Source organism: Columba livia, chromosome 4, assembly GCF_036013475.1.
Source record: "Columba livia isolate bColLiv1 breed racing homer chromosome 4, bColLiv1.pat.W.v2, whole genome shotgun sequence".
NCBI classification, from domain to species: domain Eukaryota; kingdom Metazoa; phylum Chordata; class Aves; order Columbiformes; family Columbidae; genus Columba; species Columba livia.
Window position 1 is genome coordinate 53,535,028 of NC_088605.1, and position 12,656 is coordinate 53,547,683.

Consider the following 12,656-nt stretch of genomic DNA (forward strand, 5'->3'; position numbering starts at 1 on the left):
ATTACTATCCAAAAGAGTAATTGCCATTTCAAACAGAAATAAGCAGATGTAAAAGAAACAGTGTATTTTTAGTACTTCAGTGTAGCGTTAGGAGTTTGCTTTTAGCTGTGGACCATACTACAGTTTATTTGCTTCTGTTTTCAACCTAAGCACCCTTGGAATATTAGCAGACTATGTTTTTCTTGCATGTACAAATACAGCTGCATTTTTCTGTCCAGTCCTTCTACTGGAACAGGTACACAGTACTTCAGAAATTGCTTCTCCAACTTGAAGTGCCCAAAGTTTTGCAGCTGACTACATGATTAGGAACCTCCCTATGGAACAGCTCTTGCTAAAAAATACCATTGACTGTACATGGTGAACTTCAGTAGAATTTCACTTCTAATTTACTTCCATAGGATGTCATGAAAGAAAGTGCTTCTGCATAAAATAAAAATAAGATTTTGCTAGCAAATAAGAAGGCTTTTTATTTTTTGTAGGAGTATTAGAGTACTGTGATACAGGTTGCTGGCAAGGAAAGCACTAACCTATGTTAATTTTCTTAATGCAGAAGAAGATCCTTCTGTGGACAGCCAACCAAAGAGGTGTCTTTGGAGATGATAGAACTCAAGGAGAAAGTAGCCCAGTTCCCTCCTTCCCCATTCCAGAATTTAGAAGTTGTCACAACTCTGGGTGTTGGTGGGTTCGGAAGGGTTGAGCTTGTAAGAGTTTGTTTTAAACATATTCAAGTAGTTCTCTGTCTTAAATGATTGATTTAACTGCTGAAAAGCATGAAGGACTTTAATATTAATGCTGCATGCTTGTGCCTCTCAGGCAGAGGTAATTCTATATAAAGCAATGAATAGGAAAATATATTTTCAGGACTTGATGCTCAAAGAAACAAATCCATTCTTATGTGCCTTTATCTCCTGCTGTTAAAGTGTCTTCCTGGTCACTAGACATACATAAATCAGTTTTGTACATGTGGACTTTACAGATGTGCCTACCTGCATCATGTTCTCAGAACTGCAGGCCCTTTCCTGAGGTTCTGCATGGACCTGAAGTAATCTCTGGCATCACATGGTCTGTGGTGTTAGAATTGCTTCGCTATCATGCACAGCAACTATAACTAGTGTGATCTGGTTGTGAGCTGTGTTGCCTTCAAAATTTCCAACAATTTGTAATGGCTCTTTTGAGTCATATTCAGTAGCATGAACAGCTGTGTTGCTGGCATGCGAAGAGCCTGATTAGACTATGGTCTTAAATTCCACTCTCCTCTGGCTGAGTCTCAAACATCTGAAGAAAACGTGAACACTTCTTGTGCAGGCTGCTGAAGGTAATGGTAAATTAAAGGAGACTGCTTGATTTTAATGAAGTCAATAATCCTTCACAGTAGTTAGACCATCAATTGTTTTATTCCGATGCATGCTTCACAAAACGAACTGCCACATGGGCTGTCTGTCAGCTTGGAAAGTCTACAGCATCATCTGAATTGAAATTGAATTCTCAGCCATCTGTAGAACACCGATAGCTGCTTCCTTTGTTTCCAGGAAACAATGTTTTTACTTCTATCTTTTTATTGCACACTGTATAATATTTCAGTGTAATGTGAAGTAATTTGTAAACATTCTTCATAATCTACTTCTTCTTTTTCTTCTTTTGTATTATGCTAATGTTTTGAAATCTTAAATTGAAATTAGGACCAGTTATGGTATAAACTCATGGTAAAATATAGTACAATCTTGACTTAAAACTATACAGAACAGTTCAACATAGAATCTGGAATTTGTTCCTTGTTAGAGTCAATCAATTTCAGTCCTGTGCTGCCTTGAAACAGATGGATATCAGTGTACCTATTGAGAACAGATTGATAAAATATCCTTTCTTTGCCTCACATGTACTCTTCATTTTTATTCACAGGTTAAAGTGAAAAATGAGAATGTGGCTTTTGCTATGAAGTGTATAAAGAAGAAACATGTAGTGGACACCAAACAACAAGAGCATATCTATTCTGAGAAGAAAATCCTTGAGCAGATATGTTCTCCGTTCATTGTGAAGTAAGTTGACCATAAGGTTTCCTTGAAAGTTGACTCCCAGTTGACCGACTGGACAGCCTAATTAAGAATGAGGTTGAGCATATATGAGTTCCAGAGAAGAGACATTTGTGAGTCTCGCAGGTTTTTTTTACTTTTACTAAATTGCTGCTGTTTGTCTCCACAGACTATATCGCACGTTTAAGGACAGTAAGTATGTGTACATGCTGCTGGAGGCTTGCCTTGGAGGGGAATTGTGGAGCTTACTGAGAGACAGGTAACAGCAAACGAAACGGAACCTTTGTCCTTTAAAATGGCCAATCAGCTCCATATGCAAGAAATGCAAAAAAGCTGTTAATATTCTGGGTGTTATACGTTATCTGGTTAATGAGCGAAGCATTTTTAGAAGTCAGTTGTCTGCAAGGATAGTAATTATTTTTGTTCCAGAGGCAGCTTTGATGAAGTCACTACCAAGTTCTGTGTTGGGTGTGTGACAGAGGCTTTTGACTATCTACATCACATAGGAATTATCTACAGAGACCTGAAGCCAGAAAATCTAATTTTGGATGCTGAAGGATATATAAAACTGGTAAGATGTAATCCTTTTCTAATAGAATCCTTTTGTGCCTGTATCCTGTTTCCTTGGAGGGAGATATAAATAGACAGCATGTAATTATAGTACTAGGATCCTGAAGTTTAATAACCCTTACACTTTAGTAGAAAAGAGGGCAAATTACTCGTTGCCCAGTGAGAGACAAAGCCGTTGCAAAGCCATTGCAAGCCACAGACAAAATGGGAATTTGCAGCTTCCGACTGTGAGTGTGAAAAGTGCAAAGAGAAAACCATTCAGAGAGCCTGAAACATCCACTCTGAGGACATAAGCAACCTACCATTTTTCGTGGGCTGTAAATCTCGTGTCTTCAAGGAAAGCCTCACTTCTGTTCCTGGCAAAGTCATGGAGAATTTTGTTCTGGGAGTTATTGAAAAACATCTGAACGACAGCACAGTCATTGGTCCCAGCCAGCACAGATTCCTGAGGGGAAAGTATTGCCTGACCAACCTAATTTCATTCTATGACAAGATTACCCACCTAGTTGACTGAAGGAAGCCTGTCAACGTGGTCTTTTTGTATTTCAGTAAAGCCTTTGTTACTGTCTCTCACAGTATCCTCTTGGACAAGATGTCCAGCGTACAGCTGGGTAAACACACAATGCAGTGAGTGAGCAATTGGCTGACTGGCCGAGCTCAGAGGGTTCTAGTAAATGGGGTTATGTTGGGCTGGCGACCAGTCACTAGTGGGGTTCCGCAGGGATCCATCTTAGGGCCAGCACTCTTCAACGTCTTTATAAATTACTTAGTCTCAGGACTTGAGGGATTGCTTAATGAGTTTGCTGATGACACAAAATTGGGGGGAGCTGTTGACACTCTTGATGGCAGAGAGGCCCTGCAGAGGGATCTGAACAAATCGGAGGACTGGACAATCACCAACCACATGAAGTTCAACAAGAGCAAGTGCTGGATTTTGCACCTGGGACATGGCAACCCTGGCTGTACATACAGACTGGGGGACAAGATGCTGGAAAGCAGCTCCGCAGAGAAGGATCTGGGGGTTCTGGTCAATGGCAAGTTGAACATGAGCCAATAGTTGTGTCCTGTCAGCCAAGACGGCCAACATGTCCCAGGCTGCATCGGGCACAGCATTGCCAGCCGTGCGAGCGAGGTGATTGTCCCGCTCTGCTCTGCATCGGTGTGGCCTCACCTGGAGCACTGTGTGCAGCTCTGGATGCCACAGGATAAAAAAGATATTAAGCTACTGGATAGTGTCCAGAAGAGGGATAAGAAGTTGGTGAAGGGTTTGGAGAGGAAGCCGTATGAGGAGTGGCTGAAGTCACCTGGTTTGTTCAGCCTGGAGGAGACTGAGGGGAGACTTCCTGGCGGCTACAGCTTCCTCACAATGGGAGGAGGAAGGGCAGGTGCCAAACTCTACTCTTTGGTGACCAATGACAGAACCCGAGGGAATGGCAGGAAGATGTGCCAAGGGAGGTTTAGGTTGGACATTAGGGAAAGGTTCTTCACCCAGAGGGTGGTGGAGCACTGGAACAGGCTCCCCAGGGAGGTGTCACGGCCCCAAGCCTGACAGTGTTCAAGAAGAGACCGGACAATGCTCTCAGACACACGGTGTGAACTGTGGGGTTGTCATATGCAGGGACAGGAGTTGGACTCGATAATCCTTGTGGGTCCCTTCCAGCTCAGGACATTCTATGATAAAACATGGTTGTTCTATCCAGAAAGAAAATAATTTGGGAAATTACTTGTAAGAATAAATGGGTCTGTTCTACAGCATTCGGTAATCCAGTGGAAATACTCTTTTCTCCTTTGCAACAACACTGTGTAATTGTTTTCACTGAAACCGGAATATATGAGATGAGAAAGCAATTAAGATCTTAAGGCTTTGCAGTGCAAAACGCCTCTGCATTGTGCAGTATATGTTGATTTTGGTCAGGTTGATTTTGGATTTGCAAAGAAGATCGGATCAGGGCAGAAAACTTGGACATTTTGTGGAACTCCTGAGTATGTTGCCCCCGAAGTCATTCTGAGTAAAGGCCATGACTTCAGCGTGGATTTTTGGTCCCTTGGGATTCTTGTGTATGAACTCCTTACTGGCAGGTAAGTGCTTCCCACTCCAAGTTCTTACCTTGTTTGTTTGGTTTTAGAAATGTTTTAAAGGCTATTTTAAAAAATAAACAGGTACTTGTTTTTCCCATCAGTAAGCAGGAATGACTTGCAAAATTATACTTGGTTTTGCCTCTTACACTTGTCTTCAATCATTTCAGAAACAACACAGTCAAAGTGTGGGCCATACTCTCAATTCTAGTTTATCCATCCAAGGAAAGGGCCAGACACGGGCTCTAAGTAGCTGTTGTGGAGCTCTTTTGACTGATGATGGTGTTTCCTGGGAGGAACAGCTGATTTCAGGCTGTTCTTCTCCACTTTAGTGAGTGATAGGGTACAGGGGGGCGGGTGAACTGTAAGCAGAACTCTTTCTTTGCCTCCATGCACAGCTCTTTGTGAATGCTCAATAGCAATACAACATTGCCTCACACGCGAAAGGTCCCCGGTTCGAAACCGGGCAGAAACACCATATGGAATATGATATACCCACTCAATACCATGTTCTTTGGCCCAATTGTCTATAATACTGTTTTTGAAATGAGTACCGTTGTCTGATTCAATTCTTTCTGGCGTACCGTGTCGCCAAAGGACTTGCTTTTCAAGGCCCAAGATAGTATTTCGGGCTGTAGCATGAGGTACGGCATATGTTTCCAACCATCCAGTGGTTGCTTCCACCATTGTAAGTACATAACGCTTACCTTGACGTGTTTGTGGAAGTGTAATATAATCAATCTGCCAAGCTTCTCCATACTTATACTTTAACCATCGCCCCCAATACCATACAGGCTTTAACCGTTTCACTTGTTTGATTTCGGTGCAAGTTTCACATTCATGAATAACCTGTGAAATAGTGTCCATAGTTAAATCCACCCCTCGATCGCGAGCCCATTTATATGTTGCATCTCTACCCTGATGCCCTGAAGCATCATGGGCCCACCGGGCTAGGAAAAGTTCACCTTTATGTTGCCAGTCCAAGTCCACCTCAGCTACTTTAATCTTAGCAGCTTGATCCGCTTGTTGGTTGTTTAGATGTTCCTCGGTGGCTCAACTTTTAGGCACATGAGCATCTACATGCCGAACTTTCACAGGCAGGCTCTCTAGCCGAGCAGCAATGTCTTGCCACAGTGTGGCAGCCCAAATGGGTTTACCTCTGCGCTGCCAGTTGCTTTTCTTCCATTGCTGTAGCCACCCCCACAAGGCATTTGCTACCATCCAAGAGTCAGTGTAGAGATAAAGTATTGGCCACTTCTCTCGTTCAGCAATGTCCAAAGCCAGTTGGATGGCTTTCACTTCTGCAAATTGACTAGATTCACCTTGTCCTTCAGTGGCTTCTGTAACTTGTCGTGTGGGACTCCACACAGCAGCTTTCCACCTTCGATGTTTTCCTACAAGACGACAGGATCCATCTGTGAACAGTGCATACTGCTTATCAGTCTCTGAAAGAGTATTATATGGTGGTGCTTCTTCAGCACGTTTTACTTCCTCATCTGGAGACATCCCGAAGTTTTTGCTTTCTGGCCAGTCTGTAATCACTTCTAAGATCCCTGGGCGATTGGGACTTCCAATTCGAGCTCGTTGCGTGATCAATGCAATCCATTTACTCCACGTAACTTCGGTTGCATGATGTGGAGAGGGAACTGTCCCTTTGAACATCCAGCTCAGCACCGGCAGTCAAGGTGCCAGGAGGAGCTGTGCTTCAGTACCGATCACTTCTGAAGCCGCTCGAACTCCTTCATATGCTGCTAGTATCTCTTTTTCAGTTGGAGTATAGTTGGCCTCAGATCCTTTGTATCCTCGACTCCAAAAACCTAAGGGTCGACCTCGGGTTTCTCCTGGTGCTTTCTGCCAGAGGCTCCAGGTAAGTCCATTATCTCCGGCTGCAGTGTAGAGCACATTTTTAACATCTAGTCCAGTCCGAACTGGTCCAAGGGCCACCGCATGAGTTATCTCACGCTTAATTTGTTCAAAAGCTTGTCATTGTTCAGGGCCCCACTCAAACTGGTTCTTTTTACGAGTCACTCGATAGAGAGGGCTCACAATCTGGCTGTAGTCAGGAATATGCATTCTCCAAAAACCTACAACGCCCAAGAAAGTCTGTGTCTCCTTTATAATTAGAAGGAATTATTGTGCATTGAGCACCAGTGTCCACTAAAGCTTTGTACTCCTGGGGGTGTGTTGTACCAGGCCATAGTATTTGTACAGTCCAATAAACTCTGTTATCCCTTTCCTCCACCTGGTTGGAGGCAGGGCACCTCTAATTTCTGTTTTGCACAGTCTCTGGGTGTGAATTAGAGGTTCCTTCAAGAGCATCAGAATCTCTTCTGCTCCTTTTGTAAACTGGAGCAGCCACCTTCCTAGGAGTTTTACCTTTTATCTCACGTACTCGTTCTTGAAGTTCTGAGGTAGGTCTTCCATGCCACTTATTCATGTTTTCTCCCTGCTCATGTAGGAAGAACCACAGTGAACCTCTTTTTGTGGGCTGCCTCTGTCCTCTCTCTCGAGATTGGAAACGCCTTTTCCTAATAGCTGAAACATAGGTTTGTGCAGGTCGTGAATGATATGTGTCTTCTCTGAGTTCTTTGATTTCTTGCAATATCTTTTCAAACCGGTCATCAGATTTTTCACATAGTTTCTCTACAGCAGAGACACAAGCCCGTAGAGAACCAGCAAGGCTGTCCTCAAAGTTCCGGAGCTGCTCAATCACTTCATTAATCTCTTGTTGACCTCCAGCTGACCAGACCATTCCTGCCAATGACTTAGCATATGCAGGGGGTGCACTTTGTACAAATCTGCGCCACAGAGATCGTGTACAATTGATTCTATCTGGGTCTGTCCCCTCTTGGTTGTCTGATCCAAAATAGATGATCTCTCGCACAGCTAATTCTCTCAGGAACTGAATACCTCTCTCCATAGTATTCCATTTCCCCAACTTGGATATACAGTCTTCCTTGTAGGGAAATCTTACTTTCATAGCTGCCAGGAGTTGGGTCCAGAGAGTAGTGGCATTAGACTCTCTTGAAATTGCCCTATCAATGGTGGAATCTCTTGACAGAGATCCCAGCTGCCTGGCTTCACCACCTTCCAATTCAATTGTTTCTGCCCCATTGTCCCAGCATCGGAGCAGCCAGGTTAAAATATTCTCGCCTTCACGACGACTAAAGTCTTTTCTCATATCTCTCAGCTCACCTGGAGAAAAGGACTGAGTGGTGGTCACTTCATCTCCTCCCTGTCCTGATGATGCACCTTGGGTTGATGTTGGCCCTGTGCCATCATCTGCTGCACGAGTAGTCTTTCTAGTGACTTTCTTACAACCAGCAACTGATGCTGATATGGGTTCACCATCATTTGATTTATTTCCAGAGTCTGAATGACTGTCACAGTGGTTACAGCAGCAACAGTGCCCAGTGTGTGAAGAAGGGAGGGCTGCCTTGTTAGCCTTTGAGGCTGGAGAAGTAATGTTATCTGCAGCGACCTTGGCAGAGGAACTCTGCGGAGGAGCTGTAGCTTCAGCCTGCGAAGCCGCCGTTGGGGATGCAGTGGCTGCAGCGGCAGCTTTTGCTGTTTTGCTCTTTCTCGAGCGGCTCGGAGTGCTTTTTGCTAAAGCTTCCGAAGACGCACTGCAAATCTCAGGACAACAAAGAGACGCAAACCTCCTGTTGAATGCCATTTCTCTTAACAGAAGCACAAACTGACACACATTCAGCAAACCAGATAACACCATCACAGTTCTATCAAAACTCCAAGGATATTCAAAATTCTCTAAAACATTTGCGAACTGTCCTAGCGAAAAAACGAAAGTATTGTTAGTCAGCCTTTCTAAGGATTCGCTTGACCAATTAGCAAACACAGAGCCGTACTGCTCTTTAATCTCTCCTGGAGGCTTTTCAAGGTAAAGCAGAAGCGAGTAGAAATTCATTAGCGGCTGCAGTATAATGAAATAAACCAGTGACAAACCACACAGTATCATCATGACCATTGTCCAGTTCCTTGTTGTTATATAATGAATACTTCGATTTAAAAAGAAAGCCCAACACAGATATGGAATCAGTGAGCACAGTGTAGAAAATAACTGATACAACTTATGCCATAACATCTTTAAATCAGTGTAATTCACTTTGCCTTAATACAACTAAATATTATCCAAAGCAAACGGATGCATATCACAACTCTATGAGTTGGCACCGTGCCAAGAAAACTGAAAGGTACGTCAGAGCAGTGGAAAAGCCAAAAATCTTCAAATTTACCCCTTTCTCTTGCCCCACGTTGGGCGCCAATTATCTGTCGAGGGTTAAGATTGTGGGGTGACAATAAAACCCTGGCAGATGTATTGTTAACCCCCTCTCCCCCTCCCACACTTCCCCCTCCCTCTCCCCCCTTTCCACTAAGGAGAGGCGATTGGGAGGAAAAGAAGCACAGAGTGAAGAGAGTTGGAAAAAATTAAAGATGTTTTACTAATGCTACTAATAAGAATAGAGAAAATAATACAAAATATACAAAACCAATCTTGAAAGTCTCAGCAACTGCAGAGCCGGCAACCAAAGTCCTGGATTAGACTCTGCAGCCAATCGGAGCTGGATTCAGTCTCTCACTAGGCCTCAGTTCGCAGGGACGAATAGCAAAGTCCTCTTCTAATGTCGGCCATGAGCAGAAGGGAAAAAGGCAAAAGGGGAAAAGCCAACGAGATCCTCGTGATCTCCCACTTTTTATATGAAGTATTCATGTGAATGGAATGTTATACACAGTTGGTCAGTTTCTTGCTCACTTGCTTCTCGCCGCCCCTCTTGCGAGATGTCCATCTGTGCTTATCAATAAGTTTGCATTCCATTGCTAGGTTTACCAAAACATGTGTCTGGTTCTCCAGGAAAATGCAGTTAATATGAAGGCTTTAGCTGACAGACAAAATTCACTGAAAAAGAAACTTGTTTTTAACAAAACCAGGACAAACATGGAACCTCCTCTGAGTTAGGCTAGAGGCAGAACTGGCTTATAGGATCAAATATGATCATGCATTTTCCCTGATAGTTACAGGTAGTTTCTCAACTTCAAACCTTTGTAATGTCTTAAACAGGCTGAAAGGGTGAGGGTTGTAAAACTAGGAAGGTGGGCTCTTTTTCCCATATTCTCAAATGTTTGCTTTGATGAGAAAGGGATGACTCTGCTCTTGCTGGCCATTCCATTTGACAGCATTGCTTTCTTTTTCTAGTCCACCATTCTCTGGGGCTGATCAAATGATGACATATAATTTGATTCTCAAAGGCATTGAAAAGCTTGATTTTCCTAAAACAATCACAAGGCGACCTGAGGATTTGATCCGCAGACTCTGCAGGTAGGAGGGGCAGTTTTTGCAGAGCCTTGGCGTAGATAGTTTGAGCTATTTAAGATCCCAATTAGAGTGCTGGATTTCTGACAACTTCATGTAAAGTTATTATGCCTAGCATGGTCTATTCTGACTATATTCAGTACGCATGCGTGCCTCTGAGTGCGTGTCACACGTCTTAGTCTGCAGAAATATCATCCACAAATGCAGTCTCTGGGTCTTCTCTGTAGCTGTGAATTTTTCCTGAAACAGATCTTAGGGAAAACTTAATAAGTATGGGCGGAGGAAAGAGGTAAAGAATTTAATTTTATTACTGAGCACAATATTATTAAAAAAATGCTTCCAAAAATTACTTATGGTTCCGAAATTACTTAGGTGTATAGCTCCTATGGAAAGCATAGTGCACTTAAAGACTGATTTAAACCCACCTGAAAGTGTGCAAAAAGGTGATTTTTCAAAAGGGACAGCATGACTCGGAAGCATTAGTGCATAGCAGCGTGCAGAACCTGTGGCTGGTGACACTGCAGACTTCGACCTCCCAGCTTTAGTGGGATTTCATCCATGGCACTAGGAATGGTATATGCTGTGTTTCTGTAGCAGGTTTGAAAGGGTCTTTGTATCTGCAAATTTTGGTCTGTCTCGTTTTGCAACTCATGGCCAGACCTGCTGGCCAAGAAGAAAAAAGACGTTCAACTGAAATCAAATGGTTGGTTTCCCCCTGCTGCCTCTCACAGCTGAGTGACACTTCCTTGGCTTCCTGAAAGGTTTCTCCGTCCTCGAAAGAGGAGCAGTGAGCAATACCTCATTATGTCTCCTTATGAGACCACATATTGTATGCAAGCTCTGTCCCTTTGCAACTGTTAAATGCGAACAGTTAGGACATATAAATGCTCTTTAAAAAAAAAAAAAAAAAAAGAATATTTTAAAAATTCATATCCTTATTATTTTTCTCTTTCTTTTAAGGCAAAACCCTACAGAAAGATTAGGCAATCTGAGGAATGGAATTAATGACATCAAGAAACACAGGTAAGTGAAATAGACTTCCAAGAAGGAAATTTGATTTTTAATGTGAAAATGGTTTTAATGTTGTAGAACCCAGTCTCGTAAACCCATAAAGCTCCAGGCACATTGTGTGATGTCTGTTGCTATTGAGTATATTTGCAACTACAGCAAACAACAATAGAAAAATAAATCCTCAGCGTGATGAGCTAGAAACATCTTATTGTTTACTGGTTTTGTTGCAGATTGCTCAAGTAAGAGTTTTATTCAGTTTTCAGATAAGTCGATGCCTGTTCAGCATCTGCCCTTTCAGAGCTCCCAGCTCCTTGATCTAAAACCAAACAGTTGCTGTTGAAGAATGGTAGTCAGGAGCTCCAGAGACATAATAGGGTTTTGTCCTCTTTCTTCTAATGAAGAAAGTGCTCTGTGGATTAGAAATTTCCTGCTTTTTCTTTTTATCCAAGTTGTTACTAAGGCCTGCAGTTTGTGCTTGGGAAAATAAATACTTTGGCTTTTCTGCTTGTCTCCCTCTTCTCCTGTCTCCTGTGTTAAAAGAGGGTGGAATTCCAAGGGAACACCTAAGTGGCTGTGTTTATGCCTATGTATGCATTCACCTGCCTGTTACTTTGGAACTTCTGCACAGAGGAGTTGCAATGTATCTGGTGGTTCTCGAACTTCTCCTGCTCCCTTGTATGGCAATGACAGTGCCCAAGTTTCCTCCTTTTAACAACCGCATTGTCACATGAACAGAAATTGTCATGAAAAAATGCCTTATAGCCCTTGTTTGCATGTCTTTCAGCTGTTAATAATATAATGACAGAAAATAGTATGTCCTTCTCTCTTGATCTCTCTCTCTCCCTGTCTGTCTTGCATTTTTTTATAACCAGGTGGTTGAGTGGTTTTAACTGGGATGGTCTGAAAGTGAAGAAATTAACATCGCCTTTAAAAAGAGAGGTACTGGTTTTGGCTTTCAATATCATAATGCTTTACTAATATAAAGGTGCTTGGCCACAAAGAAACAACTGACAGCGAGAGCAAAATTTCCTGAAGATGCATTTGAGGTATTATAGCTCACCATTTCTAGTAAAAATCAAACAAATGAGAGATGGCAAGCAATACATAAATTCAGTTAAAGAATGGAAATATTCTGCATGCGTATTTTGCATTACATTTTTACCATTACTAGAATAAATGGTATTTGGACAGAAACTAACATGAAAAACATCTTTTCCCCAGTAATGAGCACATTATTAGGATGCACCGTTCATATTTCTGTGTGGAGTACAAATTCCTGTATTCTGTTACTATTGAGTAACATAATATCCTTGAATAAGCTTCCTGTTTTAAATGACCCATTTCTCTTTACCCTAAAATGAAAAAAATAGTGAGGGTAAAGAACTTGAAACTCATTTTGAACACAGTTTGAAACAAATAATAACGCTGAGACCTGCTTTGGCTAGCTACTCATGAGCGCAGATTTGGTCTTAAACAAATTTGAATCAAAATTGTACACAGCATGGCCCGGTTTTCTTACTGAGTTTATAGGGCATTGGGTAAGATCCAGAATTTGGTACTATTTGGGGAGTGGTTTTGTATAATGAAGCTAATGCCGTTGTTTTGTTGTACAATATAGTTACCGGAGGTTTATATTTAAA

At 42.3% G+C, this 12,656-nt stretch overlaps 1 protein-coding gene across 7 annotated transcripts in view; it reads left to right on the forward strand.

Moving 5' to 3' along the window:
- The window catches only part of PRKG2 (protein kinase cGMP-dependent 2), a 52,642-nt gene that overhangs the window by 39,544 nt on the left and 442 nt on the right, over nt 1-12,656 (forward strand). For 4 of the 7 annotated variants that reach the window (XM_005498527.4, XM_021289512.2, XM_065061700.1 and 1 more), the window contains 8 exons: nt 551-701; nt 1,900-2,036; nt 2,200-2,289; nt 2,460-2,601; nt 4,516-4,679; nt 9,889-10,011; nt 10,966-11,028; nt 11,889-11,955. In XM_005498527.4, coding sequence (XP_005498584.1) covers nt 551-701; nt 1,900-2,036; nt 2,200-2,289; nt 2,460-2,601; nt 4,516-4,679; nt 9,889-10,011; nt 10,966-11,028; nt 11,889-11,955 — 937 coding nt within the window. Of the gene's footprint in view, nt 1-550; nt 702-1,899; nt 2,037-2,199; nt 2,290-2,459; nt 2,602-4,515; nt 4,680-9,888; nt 10,012-10,965; nt 11,029-11,888; nt 11,956-12,656 lie in introns of those variants that run through there. The other 3 variants (XM_065061701.1, XM_065061702.1, XM_021289516.2) reach the window with 2 other exon arrangements.